This window comes from Hippichthys cyanospilos, chromosome 2 (genome assembly GCF_059441005.1).
Source record: "Hippichthys cyanospilos isolate Australia breed blue-spotted pipefish chromosome 2, RoL_Hcya_1.0, whole genome shotgun sequence".
NCBI classification, from domain to species: Eukaryota; Metazoa; Chordata; class Actinopteri; order Syngnathiformes; family Syngnathidae; genus Hippichthys; species Hippichthys cyanospilos.
The window spans coordinates 25,305,485-25,322,560 of NC_142370.1; the positions used below are offsets into that span (position 1 = coordinate 25,305,485).

The 17,076-nt window shown below is 39.9% G+C and overlaps 1 protein-coding gene across 6 annotated transcripts in view; it reads left to right on the forward strand.

Moving 5' to 3' along the window:
• camta1a (calmodulin binding transcription activator 1a) overlaps window positions 1–13,272 on the forward strand; it is a 341,465-nt gene extending 328,193 nt beyond the window's left edge. For 4 of the 6 annotated variants that reach the window (XM_088404262.1, XM_088404297.1, XM_088404288.1 and 1 more), the window contains 10 exons: window positions 62–140; window positions 288–636; window positions 709–1,178; window positions 1,350–1,528; window positions 3,127–3,373; window positions 4,093–4,164; window positions 4,434–4,454; window positions 4,539–4,738; window positions 6,833–6,907; window positions 7,098–7,201. In XM_088404262.1, the coding sequence (XP_088260388.1) occupies window positions 62–140; window positions 288–636; window positions 709–1,178; window positions 1,350–1,528; window positions 3,127–3,373; window positions 4,093–4,164; window positions 4,434–4,454; window positions 4,539–4,738; window positions 6,833–6,907; window positions 7,098–7,182 (1,777 nt within the window). In that variant the 3' untranslated portion in view covers window positions 7,183–7,201. Of the gene's footprint in view, window positions 1–61; window positions 141–287; window positions 637–708; window positions 1,179–1,349; window positions 1,529–3,126; window positions 3,374–4,092; window positions 4,165–4,433; window positions 4,455–4,538; window positions 4,739–6,832; window positions 6,908–7,097; window positions 7,206–9,313 lie in introns of those variants that run through there. The other 2 variants (XM_088404271.1, XM_088404279.1) reach the window with 2 other exon arrangements.
• The last annotated feature ends 3,804 nt before the right edge of the window (window positions 13,273–17,076 follow it).

A 17,076-nucleotide genomic window follows, 5' to 3' on the forward strand; every position in this document is an offset into this window, starting at 1 on the left:
GGTGAGGTGTTTTTAATGCGAGTGGCGTGTCATTTAAATGCTTTTCTTGTCTTCCATGCAGTACCAAGCATGCTGATAGTATTGATCTGGAGTTAGAAGTGGACCCTCTCAATGTGGATCACTTCTCCTGCACACCTCTGGTAAGAAGAGAGCTGAACAGCTTTACTTGCTTGATGAGGATAACTTTCTTGGTTGTGTGGAAATTGTAAAGCATGTTTTTCAACATTCTTCTGGGATAAAATCCACTCCATCTCTGTTTCTTTTGTGCTCTTTTGCAACCGTGTCAGATGTGGGCGTGTGCGCTGGGTCACCTGGAGGCAGCTGTGGTCCTGTATAAATGGGATAGAAGGGCCCTTGCAATTCCAGATTCTTTGGGCCGTCTACCCCTTTCTATTGCCCGCTCTCGTGGTCATACCAAATTGGCTGAATGTTTGGAGCAACTTCAGAGAGAGGAGCAGCAGCCATCCCCTCCGCTACCCCCGACAACTCGCATGTCTTTCTCCCCAGCACCCGACACCGCCACTACAGACAGCTGGATGCTCAGCTGGGCGAATGAGAATGTAGTAACACCCAGTGCCAAGAGAGGAGGTCCTGCTTTGACGACAGCTACTTCCAGTAACGCCAGTCACAATCCAGGCGTGTAGCTTTTTTTGGACTCGTTTTCTCTGACTGGCTGCATCTAACCATAAGATATTTTGTGTCTTGCAGACTTGAGGAGGCCTAGGTCAGAGCCTTCAAGCTACTACAGCAGCGAGGGCCAAAGAGACCTCCCGCTAGCTAAAAAGCATAAACCAAATCCACAACAGTTTCAGACACGGCCGGACAAGGCTTTGTCTGTTCCTCTTAGCTTGGAGCAGCAGCAGCTCCACAAGCTGCCGTCTAGTCCCAAGAGGCAGGCCTCAGAGAGCACGGACAAGAGTCTGTCTTTAGGAGGCAGCACGGGCACACCAAGATGGACCACCAGAGAGAGTTTCTCCAGCAGCAATTTGGGGAGGAAGGGCGTGGGGGTCGGTGGAAGCAGCACCGTAGGGAAAGAGAAGCTCGTCACCCGGTTACGCCAACGGGAGCAGCTCGGCATGTTGGTCATGGCAGACAGAAACATGGCTGACGCAGGAATGCTATCTTACCGGGATGATCTTGAGAATCATGACTGTCTAACACAGATGGAGGACCTACAGGTGAGAGTTGTAAATTTAAAATGTTAGATAACTAGCTCTGATTTCTCAACAGCAGCTTTACCAATGTTTGTTGGCACTAGAGTCGCCACAAAGCCAAGCAGTTAACGTCACGTATCAAACAAAAGATGTTCTTTCAGCGTCAGCCAACAGTCAAATGTTTCTACAATGCAGGCGAATATGATGACTCTGGCTGAGCAGATCATTGAGGCAACACCGGAGAGGATCAAGAGGGAGCACTTTTCTTCTACAGACTCTTTGCCATCAGACACATCAGGGGTTTCCAACACCATGAACTGGCTGGCCAACTACCTGGGAGATGTAGAGCAGCTGCCGAGCATCTTACATTTACGGTATGGCAACACATTGGATGATGGTTAGCACATAAAATTCCTTCTCTATATGAGCCTGTGAAAGTGTAGTCGACAATCATACTCAGTGAAACTGGAGTCCATCGTGATTTGCCAACATAGTGTCCTTGGGCACCATAGGAGTAGCCAACGGGTCTGTTCGAAAAATAGATATTACCACTCTTGGCTTGTGAAATTGGAACCTTGTGATTTTTTTTGGATTGTTTTAGATGTGATCAATTGAATATGTGCCTGCAAAGATTTGTAGAAATAGCAGGTCCTATTTTGCTGAACTGGATCACGTACACTTGGCATTCAAAAACCCATCGGCTCCATGCTGAACACTCGGCATTAAGGTTTGGAATTCGGGCAAATATCACCGCACATTGGTGTGTATGATAATCAGTGGTACTTCATTTTCGGGACGACGCAGGTTCAGCTTATCATGTTTGTGATTTTGGCAGACACCGTTACACCACAATAGGTGTTCCGGGATAATTGTACTGCATGCTCAAGGCGCAGCTCGCAATTCCGTGACCTAAAGTTTTAGACCACCAAAACTCATGTTTATTTGGAGGTGCAGGTAGTGTAACATATTATTGCTAGGACATGTGTAGCACATGTCATCAAATTCCATTAATCAATATGAACATTAGACATTACGGCGTACTGCACACCGCACGTCGCATTAACTAACAAAACTCTGTTAAACCCTGGAAATTACTCGACCTGGCATCAGAAAGACTATTGGAGTCAAAAGGTGACTATTGGAGTCACCAGTGATGTGGCGAGCAATAAACCGGAAGAAATGGAGCAAGTGTGTGGACGTGTCATCATTCCAAGCGCGTAAGACAAATAGATTTCCCCTCCTTAGCCTACAGCGGCGCTGAACAAAAAATAGGATCCGGTAGCCGCAACAACGCCTGCAACCCTCATACGGATAAGCGGTTAAGATAATGGGTGGGATGGATACTCGCGGAGGTCTACTTGCTGATCCATTTCATTGTGCGCTTCCTTCCACCTTCCAGTTAAGCAAAGCAGACTCATTCCCGATGAAGTTCTGAATCCTCCCACCTTCTGCCTTGTCTTGATTTTCCATGTCGGGTGTGCCACATGTAAAGGGAGAGGGGCCGTTTGTCGAATTGCTGTCTGGCCCCACCTCAGCACATCTGCACCGTGCCGTGAACCAGACTTGCAGCCAAAGTGTCTGCAAATCGATATTGATCCATTTTCTACCTTGTTAACTTATAATTGAGAGTTGAGAAATCATGACCAATGTCTTTGCTAAGTGGAAGCTTGAGTTTTATTTCAAATGTGTGTGCCTTCTACTCAAACGCTTTACTCATCTTTTGTCAAAAGCAATGCAGTGTTGCCGTCAACAGTGGATCTGTTTCTCATTAAAACTGAATATCGCAAGACGAGCAGGCGTTTAAAAACAAATTCGATGGGGATAAATGGTTGATTATGAACATTCAGACCGTGAATAAGTTAGTGTTTGGTGTTAACCCTACCTTTTCCATACACTTGTGGCCAGTGACTGTACTTTGACAATCAGCATACAGAAAACAACAATAGACGCCCTGGTCTTTTTTTTTCCTCAGATCTGTGTATAATGATCCCTTGACCCCATCATCAAATCCCAGTCTCAGTCCTGGAGGTTCCCCACTTGGGGGTGAGGGACCCTTGGAGAGGCCCACGCTTCCATCGCCGGCAGACTGGAGTGAGTTCATTCATGCCTCCAATAGCAAGGTGGAGAGAGACCTGGCCCAGCTGACACTCTCCGATCCAGAACAAAGAGAGCTGTACGAAGCTGCCCGTCTGGTTCAGACCGCCTTCCGCAAATACAAGGTAGAGGCTCTCCCATTGGGTATATGATGTTCGTGCTGCAATGTGCGGTGGAAACGTGTACTTGTAGTACTTGTGCAGTTTTGGAGAGATGTTGATGGATTTGCTTTTATTTACTCCCAACATATTGGGGAACAGTGACATCTGCAGTAAAGGTCATTTTTTTGTGTGGGAATGCACTGTTTCTTATCAAACTGCACACTTTCCTGTCTACATGTCTTGTTTTGTTTTTTTTTCTTTGGTAACGTACACATAACAGCGTGAAGACTAATGTCACTGGTGTCTTTGCATGGGAGAAGGGCTTAAGCAGAGCATGTTCTATTGCATTGTCCTCCACATTGCTACTCCTGGTACATGGTTTATCATTCTCTGCTGTTGGTCGAATGGAGCCTGCTGCCGCTTGCTGTCAATTAGCTCTCGAAACACCTACACCCCTGTTCTTTTCCTCACTGCTTTTGCTTTCTTCCTTGTGATCAACTGTTTGCTGTCTTTTGTCATCTGTGGTGCCTTATCTTATCGTCAAGCTAATACCGAGGGGGACGTTTGGCAACTCAACAGTTCGGCTTCCTCTCCGACTCACAGCTTCCTACCGAGGCTGGAGATGGGCTAGGGTGGCTTTCACGTGAAGACATCAAGAGACTGGATGGAGCCACTCATATCTAAGGTGGCAAATGGCAGGTGATGATTTGGCCTCTGACCCCTCCCACTTTACTCTCCAACAGGGACGGCCGCTTCGAGAGCAACAGGAAGTAGCTGCGGCTGTTATTCAGCGTTGTTACAAGAAATACAAACAGGTAAGAAACTTTTGTTTAAGGGTTAGGGACGTGTTTTTCAACCTGACAAAACCCAAGCAATTTTACGAAAATACGAATGAAATTTTGGCTAAAATAAAATCTGGCCAATACTAAGACGTATAAAACTGGGATTCCACTGGACGTGTTTCCTTCCTGCTGTCACCAATTCAAAATCTGCTACAATTATCATTTAACAAATATATTTAAAGACCAATTGTTACATGACCACAGTGCTTGATTAACAGAACCTATTTTTTCCCTTATGCAAGCTCACATGGATAGCCTTGAAGGTAAACCTCTTCACAACAATCACCTCAAGATGTTCCCTAAACCAGACCAGTGTTCACACAGCATAATTGTATTCTTTTTTGCAGTATGCACTTTATAAGAAGATGACGCAGGCCGCCATCCTTATCCAGAGTAAATTCCGCAGCTACCACGAGCAGAAGAAGTTCAAGCAAAGCAGAAGGGCCGCCGTGCTCATTCAGCAATACTACCGCAGCTACAAGGAGTTTGGCAGGCTCAAGCCTCACCACCGAGGGACGGCCGCTGCCCTGGTGCAGCACAAATTGAGGTAGAAATTTCAGAAAGGGAACACGCTTAAATGAGTTTCCTACGAATTTAGACCCAGTCTGCAGGTAATTGAGCTCACTCTGCTCAAAGAGTTCATTATGGTTTTCAATCTGTCAATTTTGACAGACCAGCTCTTGTCAAAATGTCGGTGGATTTTTTTTTTCATTATGTTTAATAACCACATCAAAGTATCTGAGGTTAAAATCAAATCGTTGCACTTGTCAATGCTTGATCATAGGGCTGGGTATTGGGTCTTAAAAGTCTATTGCGATATATTGCGATACAGCAAAGGCGTACTGCGATAAGTATTGTGATATAATTGAGCAATGTTTGGTAAAAAACAAACAAACAAACAAAACAAAAAAACAATCGATGGTATGTATATTAAAATGACTGAAAAAACACCAGAGGGAAATTATTAAAATACTCTCCAGTCACACCATACATGCAACACGATAACATTAATTTTGTGTTTTTGAAGCGCTTGGAATGATTTATATGTATTCATATGTAAGATTTATATGTATTTATACTGTATGTAAGATATCAATATACAGTATCGATATTATCACCCAACCCTACTCGATCACAAGTCTTCTGCTTCATTTTGACAAACTAACTTGGAGTGAGTTTCCAATGCTGTGTTTGCTGGTGTAATGACAAAGTGCATTAGCTAAGTTGATTTCCAGATATTACTCAACCGTCTGTGGTCAGTTCCTCAACAAAAATAGATGGAGAAAACAAATATAGTACATGTACCATCGTTGAAAGTTTTGTCTGAAAAAAATGACATCAAATTGATAGAGATTACGGATCTGGATTAAAGCCTGGTCAAAAATGGGTCCTGAAACTACAGATAGTCCCAAGATTTAATTTTGTGGTTTTGCCTGTATTTTATTTCATATGTTCAATCACCTTTTAGTTAATTAGTAAAGCAATAACATCTTTATGTACGCCGGTGGTTTCACATAAAAGGGTCTAGCCGGGAGTTCTAAACTAGGGGTTACCAAAATTGCAAAAATCTTTGATGATAAAAAATGCTAACCTACTTTTGCAGACCATTGTGCCAATAAATATATGGTATACTAAAGTGGTACATTGGCTCCCCTCGCTCGCTACTACGTGATAGTATTGTGAATTCAAGTTCTGCACGCTGTATAATATTATAGCTTAAGTCTCTACAAATCCAATACAGTGTGTGCTTGCTATAATATGGTTCTATGTTTGTCCCTGCTATTTTTTTAGCTTATTTGTGGACTTTTTTGCCCACTTTCTGTAAAGGTTTGAACTTTGAGAGTGTTTAAAAAAATGTGAGATTGGTAATGCCTGCCTGATAAAACTGTGTTAGGTGCAAGGCGATGGATTTTAGTTTAAAAACATATTACATGAAAGAAAAACAATAAACAAAGACATTATATTTGCTATAATAAATAAAAGCCATAGCTAAAACATTAAAAACATTTATAAACACTGATATTTATGAAAATATACATTTATAGTTTCCTCTTTGCCATGGGTTGTCTCACATGAACTGCCTGTTCAAGGTTACATATCTTAATTGGATTTAAAGAACACTTTAAAAACTCACATTTTTCTACTGTAATATTGATGTGTGTGAGTAAGGATTCGGCCACTGGTTCAGTCCGCTCACTTCTTTTATTGAAAATAACGTGGTAATAGTTTCGGCTAACACGAACAGATTGGTCGCTGAAACTAACAAAGCCAACTGACTGCCTCAAATCGAGATCCTCCTTCCATTCCCGTATTACAATAAGTAAGAATACGTCCGAAATGTTCTCTCACAAACAGGTCTGCGGGCTACTTATATGATCCTTGGGGGACAACCAATGCCCAGTTTAGAGCATCTGTGTTATTTTAAATTTCCTTCCCTACCTCATTTGTCTTTGACCATAATATAATATCAAATAAATAGATTAATACCTTTTTACTCTGACAAAATACATTGTTGTGCTTGTAAAGATTACTTTTTGTTTTTCATTAAAAAGTTGTAGCTTTATTTTCATAACTTACAGCTTTTTTTAGATGAGGTTTGGGTGATAACAAGTTTTTCTCCAATTTCCTTGTCTTCCTGAAGAGGAAGTCTGCTCACAAAGAGGCAGGATCAAGCCGCCAGAAAGATCATAAGATTTCTGCGTCGCTGCCGTCACAGGTATCACCCCCTAAACACAGACATTCACGACATGTTACATGACAACTTACATCAGATAAAATACACTGTAAATATTCATCATCTTACACTTTTGACAATGTTTTTTTTTTTTTTGTATCGTATATTATTTTGGTTGGATGTGGTTTGAACCTTGAGTCCCCCTTTCCTCTCACTGTTAATTGGCCCCCAGCTGTGCTCTCACCCATCCTGCAGAGTGCCTACTGTTTGCTAATAGCTGTCTGGTATTGTTTTGCTGTTTACGCCAAGCCCCTTGATGGACCATAGACTGTTCAAGCGGGTGAGTGCTGCCTCAGCAACTCAGTTCGTGTCACTCTCTCCCTTTCTCTCTCTATATCTCTTTTCCTCAGTCTACCACTCTTTAATAATACAATGATCTCCTTCTGCGCTCTCAGCCATTGCATTTTCTCCAGCTCGTTCCTCTTTCTTTCTTTACTGCCTCTCTTCCGACCCAACTTCCTCCTCCATCACTTTTGCTTGATGCCTGCTTGCATGAGGGCTGCCAGCTGGAGCCACAGGTGTATTGAACAGCTCTGAATTAGAGCCAGTCTTTTTTCAACCTAACAGAAGTGGTGCATAAGGGCTTTTTCTCTTTTCCTGTCTTTTTCTCTTTAGAACTTGGTTTCATTTCAGTGCAGGTGATTTACACAGAAAGGCAGGTCGAAAGAGCGCGGGGGGTTGCTTTTTGTTTTTGGTCATGTTTTACTCTGCTGCATGTCAAGCGTTGACAACCTTAGGCCCGAAGGCATGCTACGGGTCTGTTGTTTTCTCATTGTCTCTCTTTTACTGGCTGGCTGTTTCTATTGTTTCTTGCCTCTTGACGGACCGAGAAGAGCTGAGACTGTTTTGTTTTTCGAAGCCCAAAATTGTTTAAAATGTCGGGTGGCAAATTAAAGGAGAAATCCCCCCCCCCCCCATGTTTCAGGATTATCAGCACGTAACACTGTCTTTTGTGCTCTATATTTTGAGTTTAGAAACATGTACAGAATCCTCATGATTTTGTACTCAGTTCCTTTCAGGTTCCTTTAACTCGTCGCCCATCTGTTCATTCTTCCTGCAGAAATAAGCAGGCGTCTATTGCTATTTGCTCTATTGTCTAATAGATTGCACGGCAAGGAAAGCATATACAGTACTAGGTCAGAGGAATGGGAAAAAAAAATGTTTTACCCAGTGGGAGAGCAGTAATGGAATCTTACTTCCGGGGTGTAAGCCAGCTCAGCATGAGAGGATGCAGCACACAAACGTACAAAGCTATACCTGCATTGGCACATGAACGTCACAAGGAAGAAGAACCTTAGCAAAGTGGAAGCGGGATAGTTGATGGACGACAATAAAAGCACACGATACCTTTATATAAAAATGACCTCACTTGGAGTTTGTCAAGGTACAAGCTTGGTTGAGTTTTTTTCTTTATTTCTTTCGCCCTTTCTTTTCTTTTTGCTTTCTTTTTTTTTTTTTTTTGCTTTGACCTGGATGATGACTGTGAACTCAACTCACTTCACAAAAAGCATCAATTTGGTACAATCTTCAGCTTTTAAGTGCCATTACCAGTCTAAGTTTGTCAGCCGTAAAACAACAAAAATAATTACATACGGTGTACTTAAAACAACCCCAAGATTTCAAGTCCATTTAGGAACATGATACTGATCAATGCAAAGTTAGCACCAGCAGTGAGTGTTATAATCCTTATTCACCTATCCTTACAAGTGATGAAAACAAACAAACGCAGCAACGCATGTAGATAGACAAATGAATAATTTTTCACAGCCATATGTTCTTTATCCTAAAAACAAATCACATAGCTATATAGCACATAGTCAGTTGGGGAAAGCCTCTCGCTGTATGTTTATGAACCCTCCAAGGATTCCCAAAGGGTGCAAACTATATTGTTACAGTCCTATTTTAAGAAAAAGGAAACAACAAAAATGTTATTTGTTTATTTGGCAAGTTTCTATTCCAATGCTTAACTATATTGTTACAGTCCTATTTTAAGAAAAAGGAAACAACAAAAATGTTATTTGTTTATTTGGCAAGTTTCTATTCCAATGCTTAATCAATCTACACTAAAAATCCATTTACAATCATTGTTTTCTCCGCAGGGATTGTCGGGGAGTAGAGCATATATTGTGATAAACATAAGCAATCTCCTGTGTGTGTTTATGAAACAGCTGTATGTAATTCAAACCATTTCCCAAGAATGCCTTTTTGGATTTCATCTAAAATGCGTCAGTGTGGTGAGATTAATTGTGTCATAATGACCAGTGCTTCCTTCACAGAGCCGTCGTCTTCCTGGTGCCGTCGGCTTTGACATTGTTACGTAAAATCTGAAAGATTCAAGTCAGAGAGCTTTCGTTCACAGGCTTGTCTCTTTCTGTGTGTTTGTTACAGGGTGAAAGAATTGAAAAGGGCCAAGGAACATGAGCCCACTCAGAAGCCCCCCCTCACAATGTGACATCACTTCTCGAACGCCTCCTTTTTGTTTTTTTTCTTCTTTTGGTCCCAAGACATTAAACAGTAGAAATGGATGACAAATAGCATCATTGCAAAGTGAAATGTCACTCTTGTAACACCCCGCCCCTCCTCTCACACACACACATATTTTCAGTTGGATACTTGTAACTTCTACTATGGAATTATAAACAGACAACAGACAGATTTGCTTCATGGCATTTTTTGTTTTGCACTTTTTTTTGTACACGAGGACGGAAAAGAACAACAGACAAGCCAGATGAAGTCAGTGAGAGTGAAGGTCAATAAAGGCTGCTGTTGAATATCTCACACCATATAAGGAAATCATGCTGGAAGACTCTTAACTGGATTACATTTTTTTTTTTTTTTTGTGATCAAAATCTCATAGTCAAGCCATCTCAACAGCTCATCGCGCTCCAGCGGTCCTCCCAGTCAGTCGACACACAGCTGGAGCTAGACATGAATGTAGTCGACTTGGGAATTCACAGTTCAGGAGTAAACGGGGGATCAAATAGTTGCCTGTTGTAACTTGATGACTTGAAATTGTTCCATGCTGTTTGTCCCTTCATGTCTATCGTATCAGTGACCTGTATCTCCAGGTTCTGTGTTGTAGAATCCAATCCAAGAAAAAAAAAAATATGCATGACTTATGGCTAAGTAAAGTAAAGTCTTTGCTTGTGTGTTTTATGGCCTTAGTCTGTTCGCAGCAGCCTGAGCCATCATTGTCTTTGTTACTCACTTTAGCTGTTTTTTTGTTTGTTTTTTTGTTTGTTTTGTGGTTGTTATAACAGTCGGGTCATGGTCAGGTTACGCTTGTTTTTCGATGAACTTCAGAGCCTGTGTGGGCTTTTGAGGGGAAGATCACATACATTGCCTTGACATCTTAGAGATTCTTTAAGGGGTCCCTAAAATTGTCCCAAAATAGGGGTTTGACAAATCCATATTTTTGAGAATTGAGCAAACATTTCTGTATATAAAGAAGGCTGGAGGTATGTAGGAATAAAAAAGAAAAACGACACATTTACCCAAAGGGGATTGTATTTTAGAAATATTTTATTTTATTCATTCAAAAAAAAAAATGGGCCAAAAGAGGTACAAGACAATAAGTAATTTTTGTATAGTTTTCTTTGAATGCCTAAGAAGTACAGATGTATTGTTTGTAAATAGTGTACATAACGGATAAAAATGAGGTATGTGCATGTAAAATAAAAGGTCATGGGTGGGAGAGGGGGACACAACAAAGCAGTAGTGGCTACGCTCTGTAAAATGAAAACAATTTTACCATTGGACTATTTGATTTTGATTGTCCTAAAAAATATTCACATTTGCTAAAGCATGTAATCCGATTATAAAAAATACACCAAAACTGTCAGTAGCGTTAGGAAACCTCTGTAAAAATCACCCCGGTTGTTTACTTTCCTGTATTCGTGATCGGCCACCCAGAATCCTGTGCCAGTGGTGTCGGGGAACATGAATGCTGTATACTGAGGAAAACATCATTTTTCAAGGCAGACACTCATACAGGAAAATACTGTAGGTATAGTCTCACTCAAGATTACAGCTGACTGACGATCACAAGAATAATAACGGTGCACATTTTTAAGAGGGAATCATATTTAAGAAGAAATCATTATATAACCACTGTTTATATCACTCATTATGAGAGTTTTATTTTGGATGCCTTTACGAAAGGAATGTGATGAGACGGTGTGGCATTTTGAAAGATTGTAAATGGCAGCCTTGGCTAGGCAGGTTCTTGAAGGCGCCATCAAAACGACCTTGAACCGTGATGTGAAATGTTTCTCAGTATTTAATGATAAAAATCATCCTCAATTAGTATTTCATTGTTGATCAAGGTTGCCGAGTCTAAAGTGAACTTATGCTGTATTATGTGTGAAAAGGTCAAGGTTTCAAGCTGAATCACATGTAGCATACTCCACATGGCTGCCTTTCTTTAAGCAGCCCAAGGTGCTACTTTTATTGGATCTGAATTGAATATTAAAAATCCACACACGACTTGTTCAAAGCTATAGTCATTAGCTGTATTTTGCATACCAGTGTTTGTTTGTTTGAATCTACTGATTCTGATAGTGTTCAACGATAATTTGGCAAAATAGAGGTTTCTGTGTTCAATTCCCCCCAATTTGTGTTTAGTATGTTTATGTTGAAAGTGCCTATACGCCCTAGGTCGCATATCTAGAATTGCTTGATTGTGTTCATTTGAGTTCTGTTATCATGCGCTGCCCACATCTCTCAAATGATATGTCCTTGTCACACCAGCATCCATGCAGCCCTTCCAGCTTGTCAACATGCAGTTTGCCAGCTTCCTTCTTCTTTCTTTCTTTCTTTCTTTCTTTCTTTCTTTCTTTCTTTCTTTCTTTCTTTCTTTCTTTCTTTCTTTCTTTCTTTCTTTCTTTCTTTCTCTCTTCCATTCTCTCTTTCTTTCTCTCTTCCTTTCTCTCTTTCTCTCTGAATTTCTGCCTGCACATATTTCTCAAACCACATTTTGAAATGCCACTACTGGAGTTTGTTGCAACGCATATTCGCCCTCAGTTCTGCGGGTAAATGCATAGCCAATGCAAGGTCGCTAAAAGGAGGGGAATTTATTACGCTTGCATGGGTAAAATAGTTAACTGGGTGATAGAAGTGCACCTGACGCATGCTTTCTTTCTTAGAATCAGTAGACGGATGAACTTCTGACCAACGGTTCCGCAATGCAACGAGCCATGGTTTGCCGTGCCACAGAAAGGCGAGAGGGCACATGCTCAATAAGTGCTATAAAAACGGTAGCTCCTGTTTTCATGACAAAGCTTGAGGGCTATTTTTCAGCCAGCTTGAAAACAGCCTTTTTTTTTCCTCACTTTTGACATTTTTCATTCATTTCGATTCAGTCTGCGTCCACAATTAAACAAGTTCATTGTGAAACAAAACAGAAGGCCTAGTCACATACATGTCAAGAATTAGCGTTGCTCTGCTGTTTTGTCTCCCTTCTGTGTTTTACTCGGGGTGCTGAAATGAGAAGGAGGAGAGCAAAGGAGGATGAATGGAATTAACATGAATTGAAAGGTTAACAAATTACAATGGATGAAAAAGCAAGTCGGTTATTTTTTGCAATAGAGGTTTGTCATAACGTCATGCCCAACGGATTAGAATAATATACTGTACATCAGAGAAGCTGTATGGGATAAGTCTGTTTTGACCGAATGACACTGGAAAATCTGCCTTTCCTCCTTTTTTTTTTCTTCTTCCCACGGCCCCCGCCAGAGAGAGGTTCAATCGAGACACATCGGGACAACAATTAGTCAAACCTCTTCCACTCGTCAACACAGAGCAATAAAGAGACTTATTTTAAAACTACCAGGCAGGCACACATAGTCGACTGACTCTTATGCAAGACAAGCATTCAGTAGTTGGAGAGAAATGATATGGCACCCTACCGAACTGCACGTTTTCATCAATTTCCAAACAAGAAGAAAAAAAAGGCCCAAGTTTGATAGAAAGCTACGGGTCCTCGACACTTTGCATGAGAAGAACTAGTGTTAGATCTACTTTCCTCTCCTCTATAGCGCTCTTTCTTTGTCTTCCCCTGTTATGTGACTTTTCTTCTGACCTCAAATGTTTCAGCTCCCCTCGGTTCTCCTAATGTGTTTTTATTTTCTTCTTGCCCCCTGCCCCTTACCTTATCTTGTTTGTAGCTTTTATTTTTGTAATTGCATGTACAAGCGTCACTGACTCGATGGATATGTTTAACAAAAAAAAAAGTGATTTCAGCTGCTGAAGCCATGCAAAACATTTTGAAATGCCCTTAAATATGGAAAATGTTTTCTGAATGCTTTATATTCTCTCTGCTGTAAAATAATAAAAAATGGGGAAAAACATTGGAATACTGTGTTAAACCATTGTTAACCTTTCTGCTTGTGATTGATGTAATCTTTCCGTTTGAAACAAATTTTGCATACTGAATAGTCACTATCTTGGTCTTCACCAATGTGAACAAAGAGCGTTTATCACCGCATAAATTCAGGTTTACAATGTGTGAGTGGATACCAACAAACAGTACTTCCAGATATATTCTGCATTCGCTCTTGGTTTCTTCTAGATAGCCAGCAAGAAACGGTCAGGTTTTAGCAGACTTTTGTTGTTCCTCCAGTAAGACCTAAAAGAAAAGACAAAAGCATCCTTTGTTATATAGCTCATTTAAAAAAAAAAAAAAAAATCTGATTTGAAGCTTAATGTATTCAGCAATCCCAACTCTCTTTTCAGCCCCTTAGGAAGAATCCCTGCAAATCTGACAAGAGCGAAAGACCTCAAAGGTTAGTGGTGTGTTCCATATAATCCAGGTGAGATGTTATCAGCCCCTGTCATGGTCATGAATGTCACATTCACTTTGAGCTTTTAATGGCTTATTTGAACAGATGTGTATGGCGCACTATGCATCTTCAGCTTATCAAAGTAAAAAATAGGTTTCATTTACTTTTAGTTTTTTCCATTGAAGGTTTAAGGTATACAAGCTGATTCAAGTAAAGAGTGACGCCCCCCCCCCCCCCCCCCCCCAACAATGTAGTCCCTTTAACTCTCCATCGTTTGTTTTCTGTTGGATCTTTATTGGCAAATTCTAATATAATAAATCAAAGAATAACAATACATTAAAAATGAAAGGAAAGGAAAGTGGCTTGGATAAATGGACAAACGATGGAAGAAGAATCTATAAGAAGAAAGGGAAGGACTGAATCGGTGCGAAAAGTGGACTCCAAAGAAAGAAGCAGACATCGTCATCACATCAAGTATTAACATCTGGTTGAAAAGAGCTCAAGGTCTGTTGTTGTAGTTATTACAAAGAAGTGTGTTATGTGCATTTTGTAGTTTATCGTGTGAGCAACAGGAAGGATTTCGGAGTGGTGTCTGACTGGTATTTGGCTTGACATAAACATTGCTCTTTGATATGCTCTCTAGGCATAGGATGCTTGTATAAATACTTCTTTATAGCGCGGGTAAGCATTTATAGATTTGAGTAGAAGTCTTTGAGATAATGGATGGACGGATAGTTATTTTGAAATTCCTACAATTTTATGGCATGTTTCTACTCCAATGTCTTTCTTTTGTCTTTCATCTTGGATTTTTTTTGTTCTTTTACTCATTCATAGCCTGTTACTTTTTGTTAAATCATATTGTTTTTCCCAATTTCCTTAGCTCTCACATTGTGTTCACTACAGCCTAAGAAATTCAAGCTTTTTGAAGCATCAGCTGATAAAAAAAATTCCTAATCACGAGTGACTAGAATTATAGATGTAGACAAGAAGGAAAAGTGTTACAAAGCCATTTAACAACTAAGCAACTGCCAATTAAAATGGCATCCATGCAGAAAAAATAACACTCTTTACTCTGCAGGTTTTCACATCCAAATCATGTGAACGACGTAAAAATTACGATCAATTTTACATGAGCCTGCCACATTTTTAGGGGCCAAACGTAAGTGGACAAACGAATTTAATCATAAATCAAATATCATTTTTCAAAACCTTGAAACAAAAATTTTGCAATCAATGGTGGCTTGCGTTTTCAAAACCCATGACATCACCAGACACTATAGGTTTCATCTCAGGTGACGCTTTTCCAGGCCTCTGCCGCAGCTGTCTTAATTCCTGCTTGTTTGGGCATTTTCTTTTCAGTTTTGTCTTCATCTAGTGTAATGCATGTTCAGTCGGATTCAGGTCAAGTAATTGACCTGGCCCTTTCAGAACATAACATTCCTTTACCTTGAAAAACTTTTTGGGTGCTTTGCTGATATATTTTGAGTCATTGTCCATCTGTGTTGTCAAGCACCATCCAAAGAGTTATAAAGCATCTGTCTAAATATGAGTGAATAATGAAAACGCTAATCCACCCTTTCCGTTTTTGTGTCTTACCAATGATTTACAGAAGACCTTGAGGTGAAACCTCTGTATTTTCTCTGGTGAAGTCTTCTATTGGAGTCACCCGGATAGTGTTCATGATCTGGCCAACTGTTGTGAAGGGTTTTTAGTTGATGAAGTCAAGGATTGGTCTGTCATCAGCCACACTTGTTTTCCGTGGTCTTCCAAATCTTTTGGTGTTGAAAAGCTCATCAGTGCTTTCTTTCCTTTTAAGAACCCACCAATCAGTTGATTGGGCCATGCCTAAATTTGGCTTTCTCTCTGATGGGTTTGTTTTGATTTTTCAGCCATAATGATGGCTGGCTTCAATGATAGTGACAGCTCTATGGACTTCATATTGTGAGATGACCTCAGCAGATTTGAAATGAGTATACCGCACTTGAAAGGAACACTCTAGTCAAGCCTGTTTATCTGATTCCTGTAAGTGAAACAATAGCTGCGTAGCAAATTGTCCGAATAGTTGGTCTCGTAAAAAGGTGTGAGGCACATACAAAATGTGTTATTTTACGTTACGTACAATGTTCACTTGATTTGGATGAAAAAAAACTCAAACTAAACTTATGAGTCTACAACTACTCTTCTATTCAAATGCTGCAAATTGTATCAAATATTTATGGGCCTGGCTATAAATCACAATCTTAAAAAACCTTGACATTATTTCCAACGACACTGAATGAACATGCAAAATATGCGAGACCTTGCTGCCAACAAAGTCATCTGACATTTGGAGTCAATTGAAAACAATATTTTGTACACACGGAATTTTAATGGCCATGTATTACTTGGCGGCCCTGTTCTGTTTAGAGGCTCTTTTTACACTTTAGTCAATAAATTCTGCTTTATTAGCCGGACCAGTAAATGCAAAGTCACGAAACCCTTCTGATTAGTTTTAAAGCTGCAGGCAGGAATTTAAAAAGCCTCATTCTGCGATTCTGTATGTTATTTGTGCATTCATCAGAAAAGTGATGTCAGTGTTCAGTCTCTTGTGTCATGATTAGAACTTCGGAGCAACAGTGACATTTAATTTTATGGTTGAAAGGCCAGACGGTCCATTAAGAGCTGCAGTGTATCATGAAAAGCTATTAAGATTTATATTCTGTATTAGACAGGGCCTCGCCTTAGCCTACTTTCTAAAATAAATGTTGTCTGCCTGCACTTGACATCAATACTATTTTATATGGTCTGGTCTTTTCAAGCACCAGTGTTTTGTTGTATGGACCTGTAAGCGTTGTTTTGTTTATTAATTTATTTTTTGGGTTTTTAACTTTATTCCATTAAACTCAAAACGTGTTTAATCATTTCAAAGAACACATTCCAGCAATTCAAAAACAATTCACAACCCCCCCACATCCACACACAATCATCTATAAAAATTGGATACCTTAAATTGATTTCTTTTTAACATTGACAAAGGGAAATAAAGTCACTTGAACCAACTTTCAACAAATGTTAACGTTACTTTTTACAGGGTCTAAACAGGTTACAGCTTATTCTTAATCTATGGAATGCCTTAAAGTGCATCAAAGTGACAGAAAGAAAAAAAAAGTTAATTCTTATATTAACAAGTAACATGTTTTAGTAACTGAACCATTTGATGCTGGAAAAAAAGAATGAATAAATAAATGTAAATTGATTTGGAACATAACACCAATACCTTAAATATTTTGACATGACAAAAAAGGTTTAAAAATGTATGTTGATTTTTTTCTTATATGTATATAAATCATTATTTTTTTCACATATTTTTGTTGAATACAACAAACACTAAAC